The sequence below is a fragment of the Nomascus leucogenys genome, chromosome X (genome assembly GCF_006542625.1).
Source record: "Nomascus leucogenys isolate Asia chromosome X, Asia_NLE_v1, whole genome shotgun sequence".
Taxonomy (NCBI): Eukaryota; Metazoa; Chordata; class Mammalia; order Primates; family Hylobatidae; genus Nomascus; species Nomascus leucogenys.
In genome coordinates this window covers 50721546-50746653 of record NC_044406.1, presented here as the reverse complement: position 1 = coordinate 50746653, position 25108 = coordinate 50721546, and the positions used below count along the sequence as shown (strand labels likewise).

Sequence of the window (25108 nt, the reverse complement as noted above, 5' to 3'; positions counted from 1 at the left end):
AAAGAATACATACAAATGGCCAAAAGGTATTATGAAAAAATGCAACATTACTAATCATCAAGGAAATGTAAATAAAAACCACAATGAGATATCATTTCACCCCAGTTAAAATGACTATTATCAAAACGACAAAAAATAACAGATGCTTGTGAGGATGTGGAGGAAGGGGAACCCTCACGCTGTTGGTGGGAATGTGAAGTACTACAGCCACTACAGAGCACACTATGGAGGTTCCTCAAAAAAAAACTAAAAATAGGCTGTGTGTGGTGGCTCACATATGTAATCCTAGCATTTGGGGAGACAGAGGCAGGAGGATTGCTTGAGCCCAGGACTTGCAGACCAACCTGGACAACATACGGAGACCCTGTCTCTACAAAAAATTAAAAAAAAAAAAAAAATTAGCCTGGCATAGTGGTGTATGCCTGTGGTCTCACAGCTACTAGGGAGGATCACTTGAGCCCAGGAGGTCGATGCTGCAAAGAGCCATGACTGTGCCACTGCACTCCAGTCTGGGTGACAGAATGAGACCCTGTCTCAAAAAAAAAAAAAAAAAAAAAAAACACTAACAACTAAAAATATAATTACCATATGATCCAGCAATTCCACTGCTGAGTATATATTCAAGAGAAAGGAAGTCAGCATACCAAAAAGATATCTGCACTCCCAGGTTTACTGCAGCACTATTCACAATAGCCAAGATACAGAATCAACCCAAGTGTCCATCAACAGATGAATAAAGAAAATACAGTACATATACACAATGGAATACTATTCGGCCATAAAAAAGAATGAAAGCCTGCCATTTGCAACAGCACGTATGGAAGTGAAGGTCACTATGTTAAGTGAAATAAGCCAGGCACAGAAAGACAAATATTGCACATTCTCTCTCCTATGTGGGAGTTAAAAAAGTGGATATCATGGAGGTAGAGAGTAGAATACTGGTTAGGAGAAGCTGGGAAGCGGGGAGGAGGTATGAAGAAAAGTTGGTACAAAAATATAGTTAAAAGGAATAAGTTCTAGTATTTGATAGTAGAGTAGGGAAATTATAATTAACAATAATTTATTGTATATTCAAAACAACCAGAAGAGAAGAACTGTAACTTTCCCAACACAAAGAAAAATGTCTGAGATAATTAATATCCCAATTATCCTGATTTTATCACTATGTACATGTATCAAAATATCACATGTACCCCCAAAATATGTACAACTATGATATATCAATTGAAAAAAAAAAGAGTTAACACATAAAAAAACCTTTAGAACAGTGCCTAGAAAGAACATAGAAAACACTCCAAAACACCCATTATGAGATACAGGTCAACTTCATGCCCAATACAGAAATCCTTTCCATCAGTTTTCTACCCAATGCATTTCATAAGGATACCTAAACTAGTAGAGCTCATCACAGAGCTAAAAACTACCTCCCTAAAACCTTTATCTTCTAGTTCGTGGTTTGTTTTTTTGTTGTTGTTGTTTTGTTTTGTTTTGTTTTTGAAACAGAGTCTTGCTCTGTTGCCCAGGCTGGAGTGCAGTAGCGTGATCTCTGCTCACTGTGACCTCTGCCTCCCGGGTTCAAGCAATTCTCCTGGCTCAGCCTCCTAAGTAGCTGGGATTACAGGAGTGCACCACCACCCCCAGCTAATTTTTGTATTTTTAGTAAAGATGGGGTTTCACCATGCTGGCCAGGCTGGTCTCAAACTCCTGACCTCAGGTGATACACCCGCCTCAGCCTCCCAAAGTGCTGGGATTACAGGCATGAGCCACTGCACCCGGCCATCTTCTAGTTCTATTCTAGAACAACACTTAAAGTTTTCTCTCTCATGTCCTTCAAACAGGCTGTCAGTGGCCAACTTAAAACGTAGTACCCAGAATTAATACCAACATCACACGAACACAGTGCTCTACAATTTCTCAGTGTTTTCAAACATTTTATTTGATTTTTGCAACTCTAGGAAGTACAACCAGGTAATTACTACGATCTTAGAGATGACAAAATTGAGGCTTAGGTTAAGACACTTGCCCAAAGAAAGTCAATAATCAGAAGAGCTGAAACAACAACAACAAAAATATTTCTTCTAATTCTTAGTTAGATCCAACATACAGCATGGTCCAGTAAAAATGCTACCTTCTACGACTAGTACAATGAATTTCTATCAATGCCACCAACACTAACTTCTTATCAACAGTCATGACACTACTAATACATTCTCAACTTTTTAACTGGCTTTTACTCAGATTTAGGCCATCTCACATCTCCCTTAACTCAGGTCACTGTAAAAATGCTTACCAGACCAAAGTCAAGTTCAAAGAGTACCAAAGACCTCCCCAGCAGAAAGACATGCATCAACCCTACTGGGATGCCACAGTTTATCCAGCCCCTATCGCTCCACTTGAACATAAACAATTAATGAAACACTCTCTAAACTACTTCACTGAACTCAAAATACACCAGCTTCAGCTACATTCCTTTAACTTAGAAATATAATTAATAAAGATAAAACTTGGCTGGGTGTGGTGGCTCACACCTGTAATAATCTCCAGCAGTTTGGGAGGCAGAGGCGGGAAGATTGCTTGAAGCCAGGAGTTTGAAACCAGCCTGGGTAACCAAGTAAGACCCCATCTCTATAAAAACTTTTAAAAAATTAGATGGGCACAGTAGTGTGTGCCTGTGGTCTCAGGTACTCAGGGAGGCTGAGGTGGGAGGGCTGCTTGAGCCCAGAAGTTTGAGGTTGCAGTGAGCTGTGATTACACCACTGCACTCCAGCCTGGGTGACAGAGTGAGACTTCATGTCTTAAAATACATAAATAAAAGATAAAACTTGAGTTTTGAGTAACTGATTAGTGAATCCATTCACATAGTCTTAGTTCACAAAGAACTAATCCATGTTATTTTTAGGTTTTCACACACCAGCTGTGAATATGTTTAATAATAATCTCCTTTAGAATTTAACACCAAATAAATGTTTCTCTAAACAAGATACACAAATGGCCAATAAGCACATGAAAACATGTTCAACATCACTGGTCATCAGGAAAATACAAATTAAAACTTTAATGAGATGTCACTTCATACCTACCAGGATGGCTAGACTCAAAAAGTCAGGTAACAACAAGTGTTGGCATGGATGTGGAGAAACTAAACTTCCATACATTGCTGGTGGAAATGTAAAATGGTGTGGCCACTTTGTAAAATAGTCTGGCAGTTCCACAAAAAGTTCAACAAAGAGTTACCATATGACCTAGCCATCCCACTCCTAGGTATACAGTCAAGAGAAATAAAAGCATACATCCAGACAGTTGGACATGACTATTTACAACAGCATTAGTCATAATAATCCAAAACTGGAAACAACCCAAATGCCTATTAACTGATGAACAGATAAACAAAATGTAGTATATCCATGCAATTCAGCCATAAAAAGGAATGAAGGAGTGACACAAGCTACCACATCAATCAATCTTGAAAATACTACACTAAAAAAAAAAAAATGCTAAGTTAAAGAAGCCAATCACAACACAACACATTTGATTACATTTATATGAAATGTTCAAAACAGGCACATCTATTGAAACAAAGTAGATTAGTGGCTGCTTAGGGCTAGAGGAGAGCTGGGGGTGGTAACTAAAGGACACAGGTTTTTTTCTGAGGTGATTAAAATGTTCTAAAATTGACTGTGATGATGGTTGCACATATCTGTGAATATAACAAAAACCACTGAATTGTATATTTTAAGTGGGTGAATAGTATGGTATGTAAATTATATCTCAATAAAGCTACTGAAAAAAAATCTAGGAGAATGAGAGATATTTTATCTTTTTCTTAGGCAAAACATTATCCAGGTTGTTTTACCATTAGTCAGAGTTCTATAAACTATGGATCTATATACACTCATAACACATCTGGCATGGCTAAAGATCATTATCAAGAATCTCTAATAAAACTAGTTAAATAATCATTAGGCTGAGAACAGAAGTGTTGAAACATGAACAATCCCTCTAATTCTCATTGATGGACTTTATCCCTGACATAAACACATCTGTATCCACATTCAGAAAACAAAAATGCTGAGAGGGTCAGAGCAAGATGGTGGAATACAAGCCAACACCAGTCACCCCCCCTCTCCAGGAAGATGAAATTTTTACTACCTGCACACAGAAAAGCACTGTTACAAGAACCAAAAATCAGGTGAGCAATCACAGTACTTGGTTTTAACTTCATATCACTGAAAGAGGCATTGAGGAGGGCAGGAGAGGCAGTCTTGAATCGCTGACACCACTCCTCCCCTGCCACCCCAGCAGAGGCCCTGCACTTAAGGGAGGGAGAGAACAGTGACTAGGGGACTTTACACTGAACTCAGTGCTGCCCTGTCATAGTGGAGAGCAAAGCTGTGCTGGGCCAGAGGGAGCATTTGGACCAGCCTTGGCCAGAGAATTGCCCATCACAGCGGTTGGAACTTGAGTTTCTCAGCAAGCCTTGCTAATGTGGGCCAAAGTACTCTGGAGTCCTTGGTAAACATGAAAGGCTGTCTAGGACACAAGCACTGCAATTCCTAGGCAACTCCTAGTGCTAGGCTGGGCTGAGAGCCAGAGGACTAGGTGGCACATGACCTAGGGATACACCTGCTGGGGGACCTAAGGTAGTGCCTGCACCACCTTTCCACAAATCCCAGGCAGCGCAGCTTATGACAACAAAAGAGACTCCTTCCTTCTGCTTGAGGAGAGGAGAGCAAAGAGTAAAAAGGACTTTGTCTTGCATCTTGGATACCAGCTCAGCCACAGTAGGACAGGGCACCGGGCAGAGTAGTGAGGCCCCTATTCCAGGCTCTAGCTCACAGATGACAAAGACACACCCTGGGCCAGAAGGGAACCTGCTGCCTTGAAGGAAAGGACCCAGTCCTGGCAGGATTCATCACCTGCTGAATAAAAGAGCCCTTGGGCCCTGAATAACCAGCGGCGATACCCAGGTAGTACGCCGTGGACCTTGTGCTGACTTCAGGTGTGACCAAGCACATTCCGAGCTGTGGTGGCTATGGTGAAAGACCCCTTCTGTTAGAGAAAAGCAGGGGGAAAAGTAAAGGGGACTTTGTTTTGCACCTTAGGTACCAGCTCAGCCAAAGTGGGGTAGAGCACCAAGCAGGCTCTTGGGGTCCCCAAGTCCAGGCCTAGGCTCTTGGACAGCATTTTTGGACCTCCCCAGGGCCAGAGGGAAGCCCACTGCCCCGAAGGATGAGTCCCAGGCCTGGCAGTATTCACCACAAGCTGACTGAAGAACCCTTAGACTTCACGTGAACATCAGTGGTGGCCTAGCAGAACCCCTCCCATGAGCCGGTGATGGCCAAAGGGGGGAGGCTCCTCTGCCTGCAGAAAGGGGAGAGAAAAGCAGGAAGGAATTCGTCTTGTGGTTTGAGTGCCAGCTTAGCCACTGTAAGAAAAGAATATCAGGCAAATTACTAATGTTTTTGACTCTAATCCCTGGCCACCAAACAGCATCTCTGGGCTCACCCAAAGCCTGGGGAAACTTGCCACCCCGAAAAACACAAACCTGACTGGCTTTGCCACTTGCTGATCATAGAGCCCTAGGGCCTGGAGTGAAGGTAAGTGGTAGCCAGGTAGTGGTTACACTGGGCCTTGGGCAAGACCCAGTGCTGTGCTGACTTCAGGCCTGAGCTGGTACAGTCCTACTGGTGGTGGCCATATGGGTGCTTACATCACCATACCGCCAGTTCCAGGTGGCTCAGCACAAAGAGCAAGACTTTGTTTGGAAGAAACTAAGGAAAAAGAAGAAGAGCCTTTGGTTGGTAATCCAGAGAAATCTTCCAGATCTTATCCAAGACCATCAAGGCAGTACCTCTACGAGTCGGCAAAAACCACAGCATTATTGAGCTTGGGGCCTAAGTACCTTCGAATATCTGGAAAGCCTCCTCAAGAAGGACAGACATAAACAAGCCCAGTCTGCAAAGACTACAATAAATACCTAACTCTTCGAGGCCCAGGGCTAAAAGCATCAAGAACATCCAAGAAAACAGGACCTCACCAAAAGAACAAAAGAAGGTACCAGGAACTAATCCTGGAGAAACAGAGATATGCGATCTTTCAGACAGAACATTCAAAATAGCTGTTTTGAGGAAACTCAAAGGAATTCAAGCAAACACAGAGAATGAATTCAGAATTCTATCAGATAAATTTAACAGAGATTGAAATAATTTTTTTAAAAATCAAGCAGAAATTCTAGAGTTGAAAAATGCAATTGGCATACTGAAGAATGCATCAGAATCTCTTAATAACAGAGTTGATCAACCAGAAGAAAGAATTAGTGAGCTTGAAGACAGGCTATTTGAAAATACACAATCAGAAGAGACAGAAGACAAAAGAACAAAAAAGAATGAAGCACACCTACAAGATTTAGAAAATAGCCTCAAAAGGACAAATCTCAGAGTTACTGGCCTTAGAGAGGAGGCAGAAAAAGAGAGGTAAGGGTAGTAAGTTTATTGAAAAGGATAACAACAGAAAAGTTCCCAAACCTAGAGAAAGATATCAACATTAAAGTACGAGAAGATTATAGAACACCAAGCAGATTTAGCCTAAAGATGAGTACCTCAAGACATCTAATAATCACACTCCCAAAGGTCAAGGATAAAGATGGGATCCTAAAAGCAGCAAGAGAAAAGAAACAAATAACATACAATGGAGCTCTCTAACACGTTTGGCAGGAGACTTTTCAGTGGAAACCTTACAGGCCAGAAGAGAGTGGCGTGACATATTTAAAGTGCTGAAGGAAAAAAACTTTCACCCTAGGATAGTATATCCGGTGGAAATATCCTTCAAGCATGAAGGAGAAATAAAGACTTTCTCTGACAAACAAGCTGAGAGATTTCATCAACATCAGACCTGTCCTACAAGAAATGCTAAAGGGAGTTCTTTAATCTGAAAGAAAAATATGTTACTAAGCAAGAAGAAATCATCTGAAGGTACAAAGTCACTGGTAATATTGAGCACACAGAAAAACACAGAATATTATAACACTGTAATTATACTATGTAAACTACTCCTATCTTCAGTAGAAAGACTAAATGATAAACCAACAGGAAATTGTAACTACAACAACTTTTGAAGATATAGAACTTTTGAAGACAATACGAACTAAAGAGAAACAAAAAAGTTAAAAAGGAGGGAGATAAAGTTAAACTGCAGAGTTTTCACTAGTTTTCTTTTTGCGTGTTTGTTTATGCAATCAGTGTCAAGTTGTCATCAGTTTAAAATAATGGGTTATAAGACAGTATTTGCAAGCCTCATAGTAACCTCAAATCAAAAACCATATAAAGGGCCAGGCACAGTGGCTCACGCCTGTAATCCCAGCACTTTGGGAAGCCGAAGCAGGTGGATCACCTGAGGTCCGAAGTTCAAGACCAGCCTGGCCAACATGGCGAAACCCCGTCTCTACTAAAAATACAAAAATTAGCTGGGCGTGGTGGCATATACCTGTAATCCCAGCTACTCAGGAGGCTGAGGCAGTAGAATCGCTTGAATCCAGGAGTCAGAGGTTACAGTGGGCCAAGATTGCGCCACTGCACTCCAGCCTGGGCAGAGTGAGACTCCGTCTCAGAAAAAAAAAAAAAAATACAATGGATACAAAAAATAAAAAATAAGAAATTACATCATGTCACCAGAGAAAATCACCTTCACTAAAAGGAAGACAAGAATGAAGGAAAAAAGAGAAGACCACAAAACTAGAAAACAACAAAATGGCAGGAGTAAATCTCTACTTATCAATAATTACACTGAATGTAATGAACTAAACTCTAATAAAAAGGCACAGAGTGGCTGAATAGATTTAAAAAAACAAGACTCAACAATCTGTTGCCTATAAGAAACATACTTCACCTATAAAGACACACATACATAGACTGAAAATAAAGAGATGGAAAAAGATTATATGTCAACAGAAACCAAAAAGGAGTAGGAGTAGCTATACTTAGACAAAATAGATTTCAAGACAAAAACTATGAAAAGAGACAAAGAAGGTCATTAATGATAAAGGAGTCTATTCAGCAAAAGGATATGACTGTAAACATATATGTATCCAACACTGGAACACCCAGATATATAAACCAAATACTAATATTATTAAAGAGCAAGATGTCAACACAATAATAGCTGGAGACTTCAACACCCCACTTTCAGCATTGGACGGATCTCCCAGACAGAAACTCAACAGAGAAACATGGAACTTAATCTGCACTATGGAACAAATAAACCTAATAGATATTTATGGAACATTTTATCCAAAGGCTGCAGGATACACATTCTTCTCCTCAGCACATAGATCATTCTCAAGGATAGACCGTATGTTAGGCCACAAAGCAAGTCATAAAACATTCAGAAAAACTGAAATAATATCAAGCATCTTCTCTGACCACAATGTAATAAAACTAGAAAACAAGAGGAATTTTGGAAACTATACAAACACACGGAAACAATACACTCCCAAATGAACAGTGAGTCAATGAACAAATTAAGAAGAAAATTTAAAAATTTATTGTAATAAACGATAATGGAAACACAACATACCAAAACCTATGGGATGCAGCACTAAGAGATAAATTTATAGTTATGAGTGCCTACATCAAAAAAAGAAGAAAAACTTCAAATAAATAATCTAACGATGCATCTTAAAGACTATAAAAGCAAGAGAAACCCGAAATGAAAATTAGAAGAAATAATAAAGACCAGGGCAGAAATAAATGAATTTGAAATGAAGAAAACAATGCAAAAGATCAATGAAACAAGAAGTTGGTTTTCTGAAAAGATGAACAAAATTGACAAACCTTTACCCAGACTCACAAAGAAAAAAAGGAAGACCCAAATGAATAAAGTCAGGGATGAAAAAGGAAACATTACAACTAATACCACAGAAATTCAAAGGATCATTAGTGGCTACTGTAAGCAACCATATGCCAATAAATTGGAAAATCTAGAGGAAATGGATAAATTCCTAGACACATACAACCTGTGAAGACTGAACCATGAAGAAATTCAAAACCCGAATAGACTAATAACAAGTAACAAGAATGAAGCTATAATTCATTAAATTAATTATAATTTGTCTCCCAGCAAATAAAAGCCCAGGACCTTATGGCTTCACTACTGAATTCTACCAAACATTTAAAGACGAACTAATACTAATCCTACTTAAACTATTCCAAAAAATAGTGGAAGAGGGAAAACTTCCAAACTCATTCTACAAGGCCAGTATTACCCTGATACCAAAACCAGACAAAGACACATCAAAAAAAGAAAATTATAGGCCAATATATCTGATGAATATTAATACAAAAATCCTCTCAACAAAATACTAGCAAACCAAATTGAACAAAACATTAAAAAGACCGTTCATCATGACCAAGTGGGATTTATCCCTGGGATGCAAGGATGGTTCAAAATATACAAATCAATCAATGTGATACATCATATCTATAGAATGAAAAACAAAAACCATGTGATCATTTCAACTGATGCTGAAAACACATGTAATAGCATTCAACATCCCTTCATGATAAAAACCCTCAAAAAACTGGGTATAGAAGGAACATACCTCAACATAATAAAAGCCATATTTGACGGACCCACAGCTAATTATCATGTTGAATGGAGAAAAACTGAAAGCCCTTCCTCTCAGATCTGGAACATGACAAGGATGCCCATTTTCACCACTATTATTCAACATAGTACTGGAAGTCCTAGCTAGAGCAATCAAACAAGAGAAAGAAAGAAAGGGCATCCAAATTGGAAAGGAAGAAGTCAAATTATCCTTGTTTGCAGATGATATGATCTTATATTTGGAAAAACCTAAAGACCCCACCAAAAAACTATTAGAACTGATAAATTCAGTAAAGTTGCAGAATACAAAATCAACATACAAAATATCAGTAGTATTTCTATATGCCAATAGTGAACAATCTGCAAAAAAATCAAGTTTTTACTCCTTAACACTTCTTGAATATAGCATAAAACTTTATTTTTGGTAGATTTTAGCATCTTTGGTACACTGCACTGCATGTCACTTTGCATTCCAAAGAGTGATTCAACAGTCAAAAAGACCATGAGGTTCTCAAAGGCAGGGACTATTCCTTATTGAAGATTCCATCCTCTGTGACCTATACCCTGTGCTTATTAGAGGTTTGGAGAATTAGTAGATAAACAAACAGAAAAATGCTGTTACCAGCCTCTGTGACCTTGAAGAAGCCATGTAACTTCTAGGAACCTTATCATTTTGTCATCTGTAAAACTGGAAAAAAAAAATACCAACTCTGCCATTCTCACAGGATGTCAAGAATTCATAAGCAAAATTTAAGGGAGAACCTTGCAAATTCTAAGGAATAGCACGAATATAAACTAACAATTTTCCCCCTTTAGTTCCAGTCTCATATTTAAAGTCTCCTCATGTAATGATGTCTCCAGCTATCTCCTCTTCTTTCTGATCAGGTGTCCATAAACAAATACTAAGTTTCTGCAGAAATATACATTATCATTCAGAAATATGATTATTCACATGTCACTCAAATCAGCAGGGATAAGTTAAAGCTAAAATGTAAAACTATGTCTATCATAACATTCGAAAAGTTATTTTATACAAAGTAAAATAAAAAGTTTAACTCACCGCACATTTTTCCACTTTGCCAGCATTATTAGCCCATTTCACTAAAGCTAATAATCGAACGAAGAGTTGGCGTGTCCGGCTAGCAAACTGCACTATTTCTATTTTCCTATAAGATAAAACAACTCTTAATGAACCAACATATTAGAAAAAGTATTTCACAATTTATTTCAGCTAAGCAAAAAATAATTAAATAAATCAGCCTTTGCTTACAAACCACTACAAAATGAGCCACCTAAAATATTTATCTAAATATGAACTATTGTCACATTTTGTATACTATCTGCATATGCTTTTTCACCTCAGAGCAATAAACCCACTAGAATGTTTTAGCAATAAGCCACATTTTAAAATTAATTTTATATTCTAATAAAAGTTGTTTACAAAAAAATACTAAATTCAGTATATAGCAGTAGAAGTAAACTAGTTCACAGAAGGGATTAAATGAGGAGTTATGAATTATAAGTTCATAACTGAAATTAGGAGTAATTTAATTAGTAAGTAATTAGTAACCCTTTTGGTAAGTGAAAGGAATTGAAACTGATCTTTACCAAAGCCTGAAACTGTATTCATTCTACAAAAGGGCACCAGTTCCCATCCTGTACCAGCATGAAAGATTGAATAATTAAAGAACTTAACTATGTAACTCTTTACCAAACTAATTTCAATGACAAACTTGGATACATTAAAAAATATCCAAGCAAAGCTAAAGAAATTATGTTGAGTACTAAAAATAAAAGGTCTGTCCATATCTAGTTTTATCCTATACTCACTATTATACCTTTTCCCCCAATATTCATCAGTACTTTTATCTCATCCTAAAACCCCAAAAGCTTTACTAACGTCAATCAATGTGTTAGCTAGATCTCTCAACTTCATAGCAGCTATAAAACTGATAATCATATCTTCTATGGTTTACTTTAAGACACTGAAAAAAAATATTCAACAAGCCAGGCTGATGACCGGACCCAGCAGGACACCAACCTCCCTCCAAGTAGACTCTGACCTATTAATCTTGGTACAGCTGTTCAATGACCTACAGATCCAATCCACATCTCTGCATCTTGCCAATACCACCACCATGACGCAATGCACCAAAGGAAAAGTTCTTGCTGAAGTACAATCCTGACTGAAGGCTAGAGGCTAGCTCCTACTGAGAGCACACATAGCTCACAAGCACCCTAAAAGGCTCTCTTAAAGATCGGCCAGCAATATGATTAGTGGTACTATAAAGAGAAGAATCAAGGGCATAATTATGACTCTTTGCCAGTGTCTATGAAGGATCATAAGACAAGACTGAGACACAGCAGAAATGTTAAACACACATCAAGATCCAGCAGATCTCAGGGCTGGGAACCTCAGTACCTTCACTCTAACTCAGCAATGGCTTATAGAGGATGCAAGGTCTCTGCTCCTCTCACAGAGCAAATACACTTGTCTATCATTAATTCGGTTTCCCAAATGCAATCCTCTACTACAATGGAGATGTCCCCCTTTGTAAAAGGCGAAAGATTTATACGATCTGAAGAGAAACCAGAGTATCCCCCTTTGTAAACTATAGTAACATGGTTTTCTGACACCATGTTGTCTCAAGTGATAGGGAACATGGGTCAGTTTTCCAAAGGCCCAGTTTCCATTCATACCCCAGAGTGGACAGAACAAATCCTTGACTTAACGTTTTCCTCCTTTAATACTGACCAGCCAAACCATAACACAGGTTGCCTTAATTGTCTCTTTCACTTCTACCTTTTTGATCTCTAATTCGATCAAAAAGTTAAGTTGGGGTTGGCAATGGAGTGTTGCCATTAAGAAATGCTAAAAAGTTGCCAAGTGATTTGGTATAAAAAAAAAAAAAATCAACCAAGGAGCATAAGTAGTGCCAAAGATACGGTCAAGTACCATATACTGTAGTTACAATTTAAATCTCTATCAAATGATTTCTTTGAAACTTTAATTTAGCTTGTTCCTTTGGCCTCTGGAAACATTTTAGCCTTAAGTTAAATCTTAAGCTCCAAGCTCCAACTGAACCAAAATGTTAACTATGTAACAGTAGGAGCAGTAGGCAAATGTCAATTCTCTAAAGATACTTAATAGCATCATTGTTGCAAGTGATAAATTAGCAGCCAACTTTCTTTTTTCTTTTTTTTTGAGACAAAGTTTTGCTCTGTCGCCCAGGCTAGAGTGCAGTGGCGTGACCTCGGCTCACTGCAACTTTCGCCTCCTGGGTTCAAACAATTATTCTGCCTCAGCCTCCTGAGTAGCTGGGACTACAGGCGCCCCCCACCATGCCCGTGGCAGTCAACTTTCTAAAGCCAGTCTGCTGCTCCTCAGCATCTTCCTTTACAGACTATACCTTCTATATCTTAATATCACCCTTAGGGACTTGACCAGGTCAGTCACTCAATAAAGGTTTGTAGAATAGAAGATTTAGAACTGGTCTCACAATAAGTATTGTTAAGGGTGAGGAAATTACATTTCCCAGGACTCCCTAAGTACATGGTGTGAAAAATCATTCTAGACTCTTTGGGCCTAGGTTTACAATCCACAGCCCTACACCACCCATACCCACACACCAACACTCATAGATTGATAAATAAAGAGACTTTAAGGGTTTTTTTTTTTCCATACTCACCTTTCCACATCAGATTTCCTTGGCAGTCTAAGAAGAAAAAAAAAAGAAACCGATTAAATACATGCATACCTTCATTCTAATGTGATAATAGTCTTTACTTTGACTCTATTAAATACATTAATGTTTCAGAAAAACTGGGTAAACAGCTACTACAGGCTCATGTGGCTACCTTTTTTTTATTTATGAGTTTCAGCAGTATGGTTGTAAGGCAAAAACCAACAAAAGAACATTTTAGATTTATGAGTTTCAGCAGTATAGTTGTAAGGCAAAAACCAACAAAAGAACATTTTTCTCCATTCAAAATACTTCAAAATGTATTGCATGAACCTCAAACATTTAAAAAGCCCAAGTCCCATATTAGCACACTATATCATAGAGTGTCAGAGAAAAGATTATTTTAAGACCAAAATGGTCACAGATGCAGAACTTACTACTTGGTTGCCAGCCTCCCTGTATCCAATGGATATCTGTTTCCAAGCAATAATCCCTCCACGTTGTGTTATGGTGGACAAAACTGGAAGCTAAGCATACAAAAGGGCCAGTGTATGTCAAGGGTTTTACAGTAATTATGTTGCATGGTGGTTAGATGAAAAATTTTTTATTGCTTTTAAACAGCTCCAATAGGATTTTTAAGTTTCTTTTTGCTAGTCCCCCAATACTGATAGCCAGCAACCAATGTCAACTTCTTCCCAGATAAGTTATACCATTTAACACTCACATCCACTGATGCCTAGAAAGATCCTTAATGCCTCCTGAATTGCCACATTCTGTTAACCTCTATCCCATAGTCCAAGATTCAATGGCCTAAACAAGTCTCATGCCTCTCCCACAGCTAATCAGTTCTTGAAGTATACACACCCAGCCATTTAGATTGTCTCCCACCCACGTGCCACAGGAACAGAAAAACTACAACTACTTCCAGAGGTTCAAAGTACAAGGAGGAGAAAATATTAAAATGATCTCCGGCTTATAGTTACCTCCTATTTTTAGGGTAGACGGTGAGATGGAAGTTAAAGTTATGGTCAGAATGATAAAGGGAACTAGGTGGGGGCTGGAAGGGCCAGCAGACCAGAGGGATGAAGCAGAAATTAAGGCCCTGTTAGAAGACTGCAAATAAAGGCAGCTACTGGCAAGTTCCTATACATGCCAAACCTCTTGAGAACACTCCTTGAGAAGCCACAGCCCTTGTCTTCACTTCAAGGGAGGGGGAGAATGAGAATGATGGGTATCTATAAGGGGAGAAGGGGAGTAGAGTTTCTGGGGGTAGAAAGAACAGGAATCATTGTTCCCACTCCTCCTACATGCCTCAGAGACCCTAAAAGGACCATCTCATGTCAGAGGTAGTATCAGTTCAGGGACAAAAGACAGGCTTTGCTGCCTGCCTCCCCTTTCCCCTATCCCTCCTAATCTATTTGAAATTTCTTTATGGATATGAAAGCTACCATTTAGAGTAAAAGTTCTAAAATGCAAATGTTGGGAAGTAAGGCATAGAAACTTATTTACACCAAAGCACAATAAGACAAGATTACATGACTGAGATCCTGGCATTTTCTGAATTAAAAGAAGTTTTTTTTGTTTTTTTTTAAAAAGGGGGGGGCCAGGTGCGGTGGCTCACACCTGTAATCCCAGCACTTTAGGAGGCTTGGTGGGGCGGGGGGGGGGGGGGGGGATATCGCTTGAGTCCGGGAGTTTGGGACCAGCCTGGGCACACATGGCAACCCCATCTCTACAAATAATACATATTAGCCAAGTGTGGTGGCAAGTAGTCCAGCTACTTGGAAGGCTGAAGTGGGAGAATCACCTGAGCCCTGGAAGTCGAGGCTGCAGTGAGCCATGATTGTGCCACTGCACTCCAGCCTGGATGACAGCAAGACCCTGTCTCAAAAAAAAATAAAGAGTAGAACCTAGGTCTCTAAAAAGTCAAGGTAGAGAGTAAACTCTAAGATGAGAGCATGTATGTTGAGGGGGAAGGGAGGTAAACAAGCAGAAGGAAAAAACCCAGAAATCTGAGACCAAAACAAAACCACCTAAGTTGCCAAGGTTGTCCTTTTTACCTTCAATAGTTCACACACAAGCATCACATATTACTGAAGTAAGTAACTGTTTCCCTAAAGACTCATAAAGTATACCTAGAACACTGGCTCTACATTAACATATTAATCCTGACAGTTTTTAGGGAAAATATACTATTTAGGAACTTCCATGGTAAGTTCCCAAACTAATTTTATTAATAATTACCACAATCAAAAGTGAAAAAAGTTTTTTAGTATACCTGTGTATCAAGAGCAAAAATAACTTTTCCTATTAAATTTCCCATGGTTTACAATTCTTTTTGAACAATATTTTTATTGATGCATTAAAGATGTACAGTTTCACAGTATATATCATTTCATACATTTATATAATTTGTAAAGATCAAATCAGTGTACTTGTGATATCCATCACCTTAAATATTTGTTTTTTCTTTATGCTGGAAACATTTGAATTATTCTCATCTAGCTATTTTGAAATGTACAATAGATTCTTGCAAACTAGTCACCCTACTGAGTTATCAAACACTAGTTATTATTTCTTCTATCAAACCATATATTGATTTATGACAATTCTAAAAATTCATTCATTCATGTATTAAATCAATAAATACATAGTTAAGCCCTCTGTGCCAGGCATTGTTCTAGGCCCCAGGGAAAGTCACAAACAAATCAAAATCTCTGTCCTCATGGGGTGGGAATGGACAACAATCTAACAATGTCAGGTGGCAATAAATGCTGTAAAGAAAAATCAAGCAGCAAGTAAGAAGGACAGAGTGAAGGGGCAGAGTACTATTTTATAGGTGGTCAGAGAAAATCTTTCTGATAAATTGTATGTAAACAAGGACCTAAAGGACTAATGAGAAAGCAATTCACAGATTTCTAGGGAAAAAGCAAAGGCTCTAAGATGGCAGTGTGCTAGGCACTAAGAAGAAACATCAAGAAGGTTTGGAGGCTGGGCACAGTGGCTCACGCCTGTAATCCCAGCATTTTGGGAGGCCAAGGCGGGTAGATACCTGAAGTTGGGAGTTTTGAGACCAACCTGGTCAACATGGTGAAATCCCATCTCTACTAAAAATACAAAAATTAACCAGGTGTGGTGGTGCATGCCTATAATTGCAGCTACTTGGGAGGCTGAGGCACAAGAATCACTTGAGCCCGGGGTTGGGGAGGGGGGGTGGGGGGCGGAGGCTGCAGCAAGCAGAGATCACATCACTGCACTCCAGCCTGGGCAACACAGTGAGACTCTGTCTCAAAAAAAAAAAAAAAAAAAAAAAAGGTTTGGGAGGCAGAGGTGGGAGGACTGCTTAAGCCCAGGAGTTCAAGATCAGCCTGGGCAACATAGTGAGACTCGTCTCTACCAAAAATAAAAAAATTAGCTGGGCGTGGTGGCGCATGCCTGTAGTTCCAGCTATTTGGGAGGCTGAGGCAGGAAGAGCAGTTGAGCCCAGGTCAAGAGGCTGCAGTGAGCATGACTGTGCCACACTGCACTCCAGCCTGGACAACAGAGCGAGACCCTGTCTCAAAAATAAAAAAGAAACATCAGGAAGGGTAATGTGGTCGGAACAGGATAAGCAAAGAGGAGAGTTTCAGGACACGCAGTTAAAGAGGTAAGGGAAAAACCAAAAGTGGTTAAGAGGTTGGAGAAAAAAAAAAAGGTAAGGAACAGAGAAGGCACATCATGTAAGGCCTTAAAGGTAAGATGACCACATGTTCTGGTTTTCTGGTTTGCCCAAGACAGTCCTGGTTTATGCCTCTTGCTCTGACATTATTATCATCAGTCCCACTATGCTCAAGTGTCCTGGTTTGGACTATAAATTTTATGGTCACTATACAGATGATTATCAATACTTTTTTTTTTTTTTTGAGATAGGATCTCACTGTCACCCAGTCTGGAGTGCAGTGGTGCGATCATGCTCACTGCAGCCTCAACCTCCGGGGCTCAAGCGAACCTCCTGGGCCCAAGCAATCCTCCCACCTCCACCTCCCAAGTAGCTGGAACTACAGGCTTGGGCTACCACACCCAGCTAATTTTCTATTTTTGGTAGAGACAGAGTCTCGAACTCCTGGGCTCACGTGACCCCCTCCCCTGCCTCAGCCTCCCAAAGTGCTGGGATTACAGGTATGAGCTACCACACCTGGCAACTATCAAAACTTTTTAATCTCAGTGAGATAGGGAACCATCGAAGGGGTCTAAGCAGAGAAATTTTAAAAGAATCATCCTGGCTATTTTGTGGAGAAGAAACCATAGAACGCGCAAGGGAACTACAGAGATACCAGTGAACTGACTATTGCAGTACACAGGTGAAGGATTAGGTGGCTTGGACCAGCACTTGGTGGAAGTGTTGAGAAATGGTCAGACTCTGAAGTCAAAGATAACAGGACTTGCTGATGTATGTAGGATGTGAAGAGAGAGAAGCCAGGAGTTATTCCAAAATGTTTGGCCTGAGCAACAACAGGAAGAATGGAGATACTATTTAGTGAGATGGCAAAGAAGGTTTTGCAGGATGGAGGACAGTGGAATCAGGAGTTTGGTCCTGGAGTTGCTATGTTGAAATGCCCATCAAGATACTGAAATGTAGGCATCTGGATATAGAGTCTGGAGTTCATCAGAGAGGTCTGTGCTGGAGATACAAATATGGGAACCATCATATAAAGGGTGTGGGACTATAACTACATACTTATTCTATGGCAATAAAACAGATGTTCCTCTCTTCATAAACCAAGTCCTAAAATAGTAAAAAGACAACCACAATTCAAGGAATTTCTACAAATCCCCTATGGAAAAGCAAATTACACCACCGATAGCAGCAGTTTTCAACATTTTTTTTCCATAGCTCTATATAGGACAGGTGACCACATACATGAAACTTTCTCATGGATATTCTTGGATTTTTATGAAATCCAACAATAAATAGTGCAGAGAGGTATATCATTACAATAGTCCCTAATCCTGACAGCTATTTAAATTTCTCATTAGCCATGGGTAGGCTTAACTCTACTTTTTTCTGTCCCATTCAAAAAAGTACAGTACATCAAAACTGAGAATGACGTTTTACAGGAGTAAGTGGAGCCTATTCTTTCAGTCATCTGCAAACAAGTATCTGTTATCAGTCTCTAAAAACAAATTACCGTGACGCTTTACAGCCTAATATCTGCATACTAATGTCTCTCAATTGATAACACTGATCTGAAGTCTTGCAATAGATAAAAAATAAAATTCTGTTTAACTTTTTCTGAACCTGGGTTATAAGATGTACAACAGAGTCCCAAAATGTTATGGTGCCTTTTCTTCACACACTGAAATTCATTAGTATATTCTGATCCTATTCTGAAGGGATTAACAACTCAATCATGGCCCAAGGCATTTCATGGGTAACTAGGTGATTTATAAACCCCCTTCATACTCCAAGAAATAACAGACTACTTACAAAAAAATTTTACTCACACTAACTTCATTAAGACCTCAAACACTCAAAAGTTCCAGAAAAAAAGTACTTTGAATTCAAATTTGTATTTTATACACAACGTATGTAGCTCCTGCATTAACTTAGAAGCAATAACAGCTTACATTTAAAACGTATCGTCAAGAGGCTGTAATACAAATTTCCCGTCTATGGAGTTTTTTCTAAAAGCTCGAATATTATGTATTCCAGCCAAGAAATCAAGAGAGTTCCGTTGGGAACTCGGACAAAAATTTCATACAATTTTCAGTGGAAGTGTAACAACACGCAAAATTAACAAGTCTCGGTTGCATCGTTGCCAGGAAGACCCCAGATACAAAGCTTCTTCTCCACCTCCGCTGAACCCCAGGAGTTCAAAAATTCTAGACTAAGCAGTCCAGCAGAGAACACAGCAGCCTCTCGGGGAGAGGGAGGTGCAAACGTCTCAGCCGGTTGGGCGGGAAGGGGGGCTGGGGAACAGGCAGGGGTTTCGGGGCACTTACAGGTCCGTCAACACCATAAGCTCCGAGTAGGCCCGGTGCAGCAGAAATTCAATGAGGGTGCTCAGCCGGTAGCCCGGGCTAGCCGCAGCTGCAGCGGCCGCCGCCACGGCGGCTCCCGGGGGAGGAGGGGCTGGGGCTGACGGGGGTCCGCCGCTGCCCCCGCCGCCGCCTCCGGGCGGGACCAGCTGGTGGTTCTCCAGCTGCACTGGGGCCATGGCGGCGCAGGACCGGGCTTGGCGCAACGGCACACGATGCGGTCCTCGAGCCTCCCGGGCGCTCGGTCACCGCGCCGAAACGGGAGCGGGCAGAGTCGCCACCGCCTACCACCGGGCCGCCTCAGAACAGGAAGCCGTGCGCCGACCGCGGAAGCCCGCCCCCATGTAGCGAGAAGTCCGCCGACCCCAGGGACGGGAGCGAGGGGCGGGGGGAGGCGGGGAGGGGGGAAGCAGGGCGGCCCCGCAGAGGGGAAGCTGCGCCTCCGCAAACGCTCAGAAGCAGCTTCGCCAGACAGCCGCAACGTACATGTTGACTGCCCGAGGCGGAAGTCGATCGGCAGAGCGGAAAGGGGACCTGCAGAGGACCTTCCGACAGGTCTGTGTCTGTTCTCTCAGCTGTCTAGCGCGGCAGCGCTGGGGGGCGCGTGGGAGTGAGGCGGTACCTGTGAGCGCGCGGGAGAGCGGAAAAGGGAGCCGCGCGCCGCCGGAAACCAGGGTGAGGGCTGAGCCGGAATCGTCAGCGGGAACGTCAGCAGTTGCCCCGCCCTTACCCTCGCCGCTCTCCCTCCCTCTTCCGCCCCCTGGCGTTGTAAAGGCGACAATTTGCCCAGAGAAATCCAGCATCGCTTCCTAAGTGGGGCACAAACACAGGCAGGGGAGGCCTCCTCTAAATGTTCGTGAATTCTGGTTCTGGATCACGAAGAAACGGTAGCGGTCTCGCGCTTGTGATTCTCAAGCCTTTGCTCCTCCCATACACGTCCACGGCGCGTTACGTGGGAGAACGTTTTCGCCTTTTTTTTTTTTTTTTTTCTCCAAACTGTGGGAAAAGGTGCTAGAAAATATGATTGCGGGTAGGGACAGGGCCGCTGGCAGAATAACTCAACTTTAATAGAGTCGGGTGTATGCTGAGGTCGTCACCATCCCCCAAATCCTGTCAGTCCCACACAAAAACGGCCCTTAAATCCCCTGCCACGGGCTCTCATATAGTTTTTGTCCTTGCTCTTGCAGTCACCGCTCTATTCTGAAGGGCTTTTCAGTTCATCCCTGCCTACCGACACTCCCGTCCCCCCATCAAAGTCCACGTTTAATTTTTTGCACCTGCTTTAAAACAGCGATTCTCAACCTTGGCTGCACTTTGGAATTATCTGAGGAGCTGTTTAAAAAAAAAAAAAAAATACTTAGGTCTATGGGTTCCACCCCTGTAGATTCAGATTTAATTGGTCTGGCGTGAGGTCTGGGCTTGGGGAATTTTTGAACTTTCCCAAGGTGATTCTAACATGCCCTAACGTAGAGATTCACTATTAGAAGCATTCGTTGCTGCGACCCCTTTCAAACATCTTTTTGCAGTTTCATCTCCTCTTAGGTGTAAGAGATGGTCATGATGCTCCCTAAGGTTAGAATACTCTTACTGTCATCACTTGGGTTATTCTTTATCATTGTTGAAAGCGGCTCATCTGCTTCTGAAGGTGTGACCTCACTTGTTCCCTCCCTTGGTGGTCCTAAAGCACATTGAAACAGAATATCATTGTGCTAGTTATTAAAATGCATTGGGATTATTTATACCCCTTACAATTACAGTTGGTGGAAGGCAGCTACCTCATTTTTAAATACTATTTTTATTTTTAATTGATGATAGTATATACTTATGGCATACAATGTGATGTTTTGAAACATGTAACCATTGTGGAATGAGCAAATCAGGCTATTAACATATCTATCAAATGATATATATACTTCTTTTGGTGAGAACATTTAAAATCCACTTTTAGCAATTTTGGAAGATACAAAAGGTTATTGCTAATTGTAGTCACATTGCTGTGCAATAGATCGCCAGAACGTATTCCTCCTGTCTAACTGAAACTTTGTACCCTTTGACTAATATTTCACCTTTCTTCACCCACTGTCCTACCCAGCCTCTGGTGGTAACCACCATTCTACTCTTTACTTGTTTTTTTTTTTTTTTTTTTTTTTTTTGAGACAGAGTCTCGCTCTGTTGCCCAGGCTGGAATGCGATCTTGGCTCACTGCAACCTCGCCTCCCGGGTTCAAGCGATTCTCCTGCCTCAGCCTCCTGAGTAGCTGGGATTACAGGGGCGTGCCACCACGCCCAGCTAATTTTTGTTTTTTTTTTTTATTTTTAGTAGAGATGGGGTTTCGCCATGTTGGCCAGGCTGGTCTCAAACTCCTGACCTCAGGTGATCCACCCACCTTGGCCTCCCAAAGTGCTGGGATTACAGGCGTGAGCCACCACACCTGGCCTGAATTTCATTCTTTTTAAAGGCTGGATAGTATTCTGTTGTGTATTTATACCACATTTTTTAATTCATTCATTGGTTGATGGACACTTTGATTTCGCATCTTAGCTATTATGAATGATGGTGCAATGAACATGGGAGTGCAGATATCTCTTCAACATGCTGATTTCAGTGCCTTTGGATGTATACCCAGAAGTTAGATTGCTGCATCCTGTAGTAATTCTATTTTTAGTTTCTTAAGGAAACTCCATACTGTTTTCCAAAATGGGTGTACTACGAATTTACATTCACATCAATAGTGTACAAGGGTTCCCTTTTCTCCACACCTTCACCAACACTTATCTTTCATCTTTTTGATTATAGACATTCTAACAAAATTTGTTTGCTCCCTACACAAATTAATTGTGTGGTTTTAATTTGCATAGAGAGGCAGGCAAAGGCTACTCTGCTAATGGCTTTAGAGGCCACAGTAAGAAGTTTGGGTTTTATTCTAAATGCAAAGCCATTACAATGTTCTCATTTTTTTCTAGGTTGGTCAGACCATGCCCATGGTTCCTCCTCTCAACTTCACTATGAATGCCACATCTGTTGAATGAATGCAGTTTCTGCTTTTGCTTTCCATTTTGGATAGAAGTGATTGCAAATTTTATCAAAATAATGAAAAAAATTACTTTTCAATTCCTTTTCAACCCTTTTGAGTCTGAGGGGCAGCTGTACATTAAATGAAACCATATGTATCATAATTTCATTTTTCCATGAAAAGAGCTTTAAAGGAAATTCCCCTTTTTCTCCATGTTTTGCAATCTTTTTTGTTCCTTTTGTTAAAATCAGATTAATCTCATGAAACATCTGAAGCATTTAAGTCAATTTAAGAGCTGAGAAAATATCATGCTGCTAGTTCTAAAACGATCTGAAGTGTGAATCAGGTGATCACCAAATAGAGGAACAACTTAAAAATGTGAATGAAAGAAGTATGTACCTATACTATAGTGTCAAATATTGTACTGTAAGCTTTAAAATGATAAATTGGAAACTTTACAAAAGTGGTTTGAATATGGGTCATTTCTTTAGTAACTCAGCCAAACATGCTAACATTTTCTTTCCTTCCCCATTAATTTATTCTACTAGCCCTTCCTATGTTTGCCAAGTGGCTATATTACTGAAACCAGCCCAATTGTCCCATAGAACCAATGTTTACAGTCTTCTAAAATAAACATAGATATTGACCCTTCCAGTTTTAAAGCTTGAAACTTATATTTGTCTTAACTGAGTTCCTTCCTCAGGAAAATAACCCTCATGCCTCCCAGATAGTTTCAAGAAACTGAAACCAGGTCACCATATCTAGACAATGAGAAGCCAGGTCCCTCATCATGCTTCGTGATTTCCTTACCTCTCCCTAATTCCTGTTTACCCACATGTAGTTACATTCCTTTCCCACTATATAAACCCCCAATTTTAGTCAGTCAGAGAGATGGAATGACTACTTCCCTGGCAATAGTCATTGTCTCAGTGATTGGCTTTCTGTGCAGGGAGCAATGGGACCTAGACCAAACCCCTGGCATTTTGGTAACACTATCTGGTTGGGAGGTGGGATATCACTGCACTCAGGAGCTTTCATTTACTTTACCTCTCTAGTCTCCAATAATTCAAGCACAGTAAGTTTCGTAGTCCTATTACTGAATTTTCACCTTATTTTTCTTTAGAACATTCTTTTTGATAAATAGTACTTTTCCATTTTTAAAGATATCTATTCAACTCACAGAAATTTCAATAAACTCCCCATCTCCTGCCACTTATTCCCTTACTACACTGTAACTTCACTACATAGTACGTGCCATTCCCTCCCACTGAAGATATCTTGCATTATGTTGCAGATACTTGAAATATTGTTTCCTGGCTGGCTTCTCATCCTTCAAGTATCAGTTTAATGATAAAATCCTCAGAGAGGCCTTCCTGACTATATTACATTAGGCATGTACAAGGAACTTCATTGCAGCTTTATTTGTAGAAGCAAGAAAATATGAACAATCTTAACTATCTCTCAGTAGGAGAATAGATAAGTAAACTATATTTTTGCCCAGGCATGGTGGCTCATACCTGTAATCCCAGCACTTTGGGAGGCTGAGGCCAGCGAATTGCTTGAGGCCAGGAGTTCCAGACCAGCCTGGCCAACATGATGAAAACTCCGTCTCTACTAAAAATACACACACAAAAAAAACAAATTAGCTGAGCTTGGTGGTGCAAGCCTGTAATCCCAGCTGCTTGGGAGACTGAGGCACGAGAATTGCTTGAACCCGGGAGGCGCAGGTTGCAGTGAGCCGAGATCCGCCACTGTACTCCAGCCTGAGTGACAGAGCAAGACTCTGTCTCAAAAATAAAAAATAAAAATAAATAAAAAATAAATATGTTTTTACGTAACTGTTCAAATGTATTACAGCTACGTGAACCAACATGAATACATCTTAAAAACAATACTGAATAAAGAAGAGCAATCTTTTTAATACCACTTGTGTCCATTTTAAAAGCACACAAAAGCTGGGCACGGTGGCTCATGCCTGTAATCTCAGCACTTTGAGAGGCCGAAGCGGGCAGATCACCTGAGCCCAGGAGTTCGACACCAGCCTGGTCAACACGACAAGACTCTGTCTCTACAAAAAATGCAAGAAATTAGCTAGGTGTGATGGCATGCACCTGTAGTCCCAGCTACTTGGGAGGCTGAGATGGGAGGATTGCTGGAGCCTGGGAGGCAGAGGTTGCAGTGAACTGAGATCACACCACCGCATGCCAGCCTGGGCAATAGAGCGAGACCTTATCTCAAAAAAAAAAAAAAAAGAAAAGCACACAAAATAATACTCTATAATTTAGTATATTGTGTAGTAAAAGTAAAAAATATAAATGGGGATGATCATATACCACCTTCAGGATAGTAGTTACTTCTAGGGAGGGCTAAAGGATAAGATGATGCTTTATTGGTTACTAGCTATTTTATCTAATGGATTTCTGAAAGAAAAACATAAAGGAAATGTGACAATATTAATATCTATTAAATCAGGGGATAGAGATCTGATTGTTAATATATTCTGTACTTTTCAATATTTTTAAATATTTCATAATTTTAAACCATTTAAATTAAAATGTTTCTATTAGTATAATTTACACTAGCTGCTATTACAAACTCCAAAATCTTGGTGACTTAACAGAGTAAGAGTTTATTTCTCATGCTTACGAATCTCAATAAAGATGTACCTGATGGGGATGGTCCTCTAAGTAGTAACTCAGAGACTCAAGCTTCTTCCATCTTGGGAAGCCATCACTGTATGAGAATTTTTTTTTTATGTCCACCCCTGTTCCATTAGCCAGAATTAGTCATACAG

General features: G+C 40.4%; 2 protein-coding genes across 4 annotated transcripts in view; one reads left to right on the top strand and one right to left on the bottom strand.

The window, feature by feature from the left end:
• The window catches only part of MED14 (mediator complex subunit 14), an 86275-nt gene extending 66424 nt beyond the window's left edge, over positions 1–19851 (bottom strand). For 2 of the 3 annotated variants that reach the window (XM_030806803.1, XM_030806804.1), the window contains exons 1-3: positions 19266–19851; positions 13290–13316; positions 10661–10766 (exon numbers count right to left, since the gene is read on the bottom strand). In XM_030806803.1, coding sequence (XP_030662663.1) covers positions 10661–10766; positions 13290–13316; positions 19266–19480 — 348 coding nt within the window. In that variant the 5' untranslated portion in view covers positions 19481–19851. The remainder of the gene's footprint in view (positions 1–10660; positions 10767–13289; positions 13317–19265) is intronic. The other variant, XM_003271008.3, reaches the window with a different exon arrangement.
• MED14OS (MED14 opposite strand) lies at positions 19470–22771 on the top strand. Its single transcript, XM_012498954.2, has 2 exons — positions 19470–19856; positions 22265–22771. The coding sequence occupies exons 1-2, from the start codon at positions 19517–19519 to the stop codon at positions 22324–22326; spliced, it is 402 nt and encodes a 133-aa protein (XP_012354408.2). The 5' UTR covers positions 19470–19516; the 3' UTR covers positions 22327–22771.
• The last annotated feature ends 2337 nt before the right edge of the window (positions 22772–25108 follow it).

Coding starts and splice junctions, on each gene's coding strand:
- MED14OS (XM_012498954.2), top strand. CDS start 19,517: ATGCGGTCCTCGAGCCTCCCGGGCGCTCGGTCACCGCGCCGAAACGGG. Junction 19,857..22,264: donor TGCAGAGGACCTTCCGACAG/GTCTGTGTCTGT, acceptor ATTTTTTTCTAG/GTTGGTCAGACCATGCCCAT.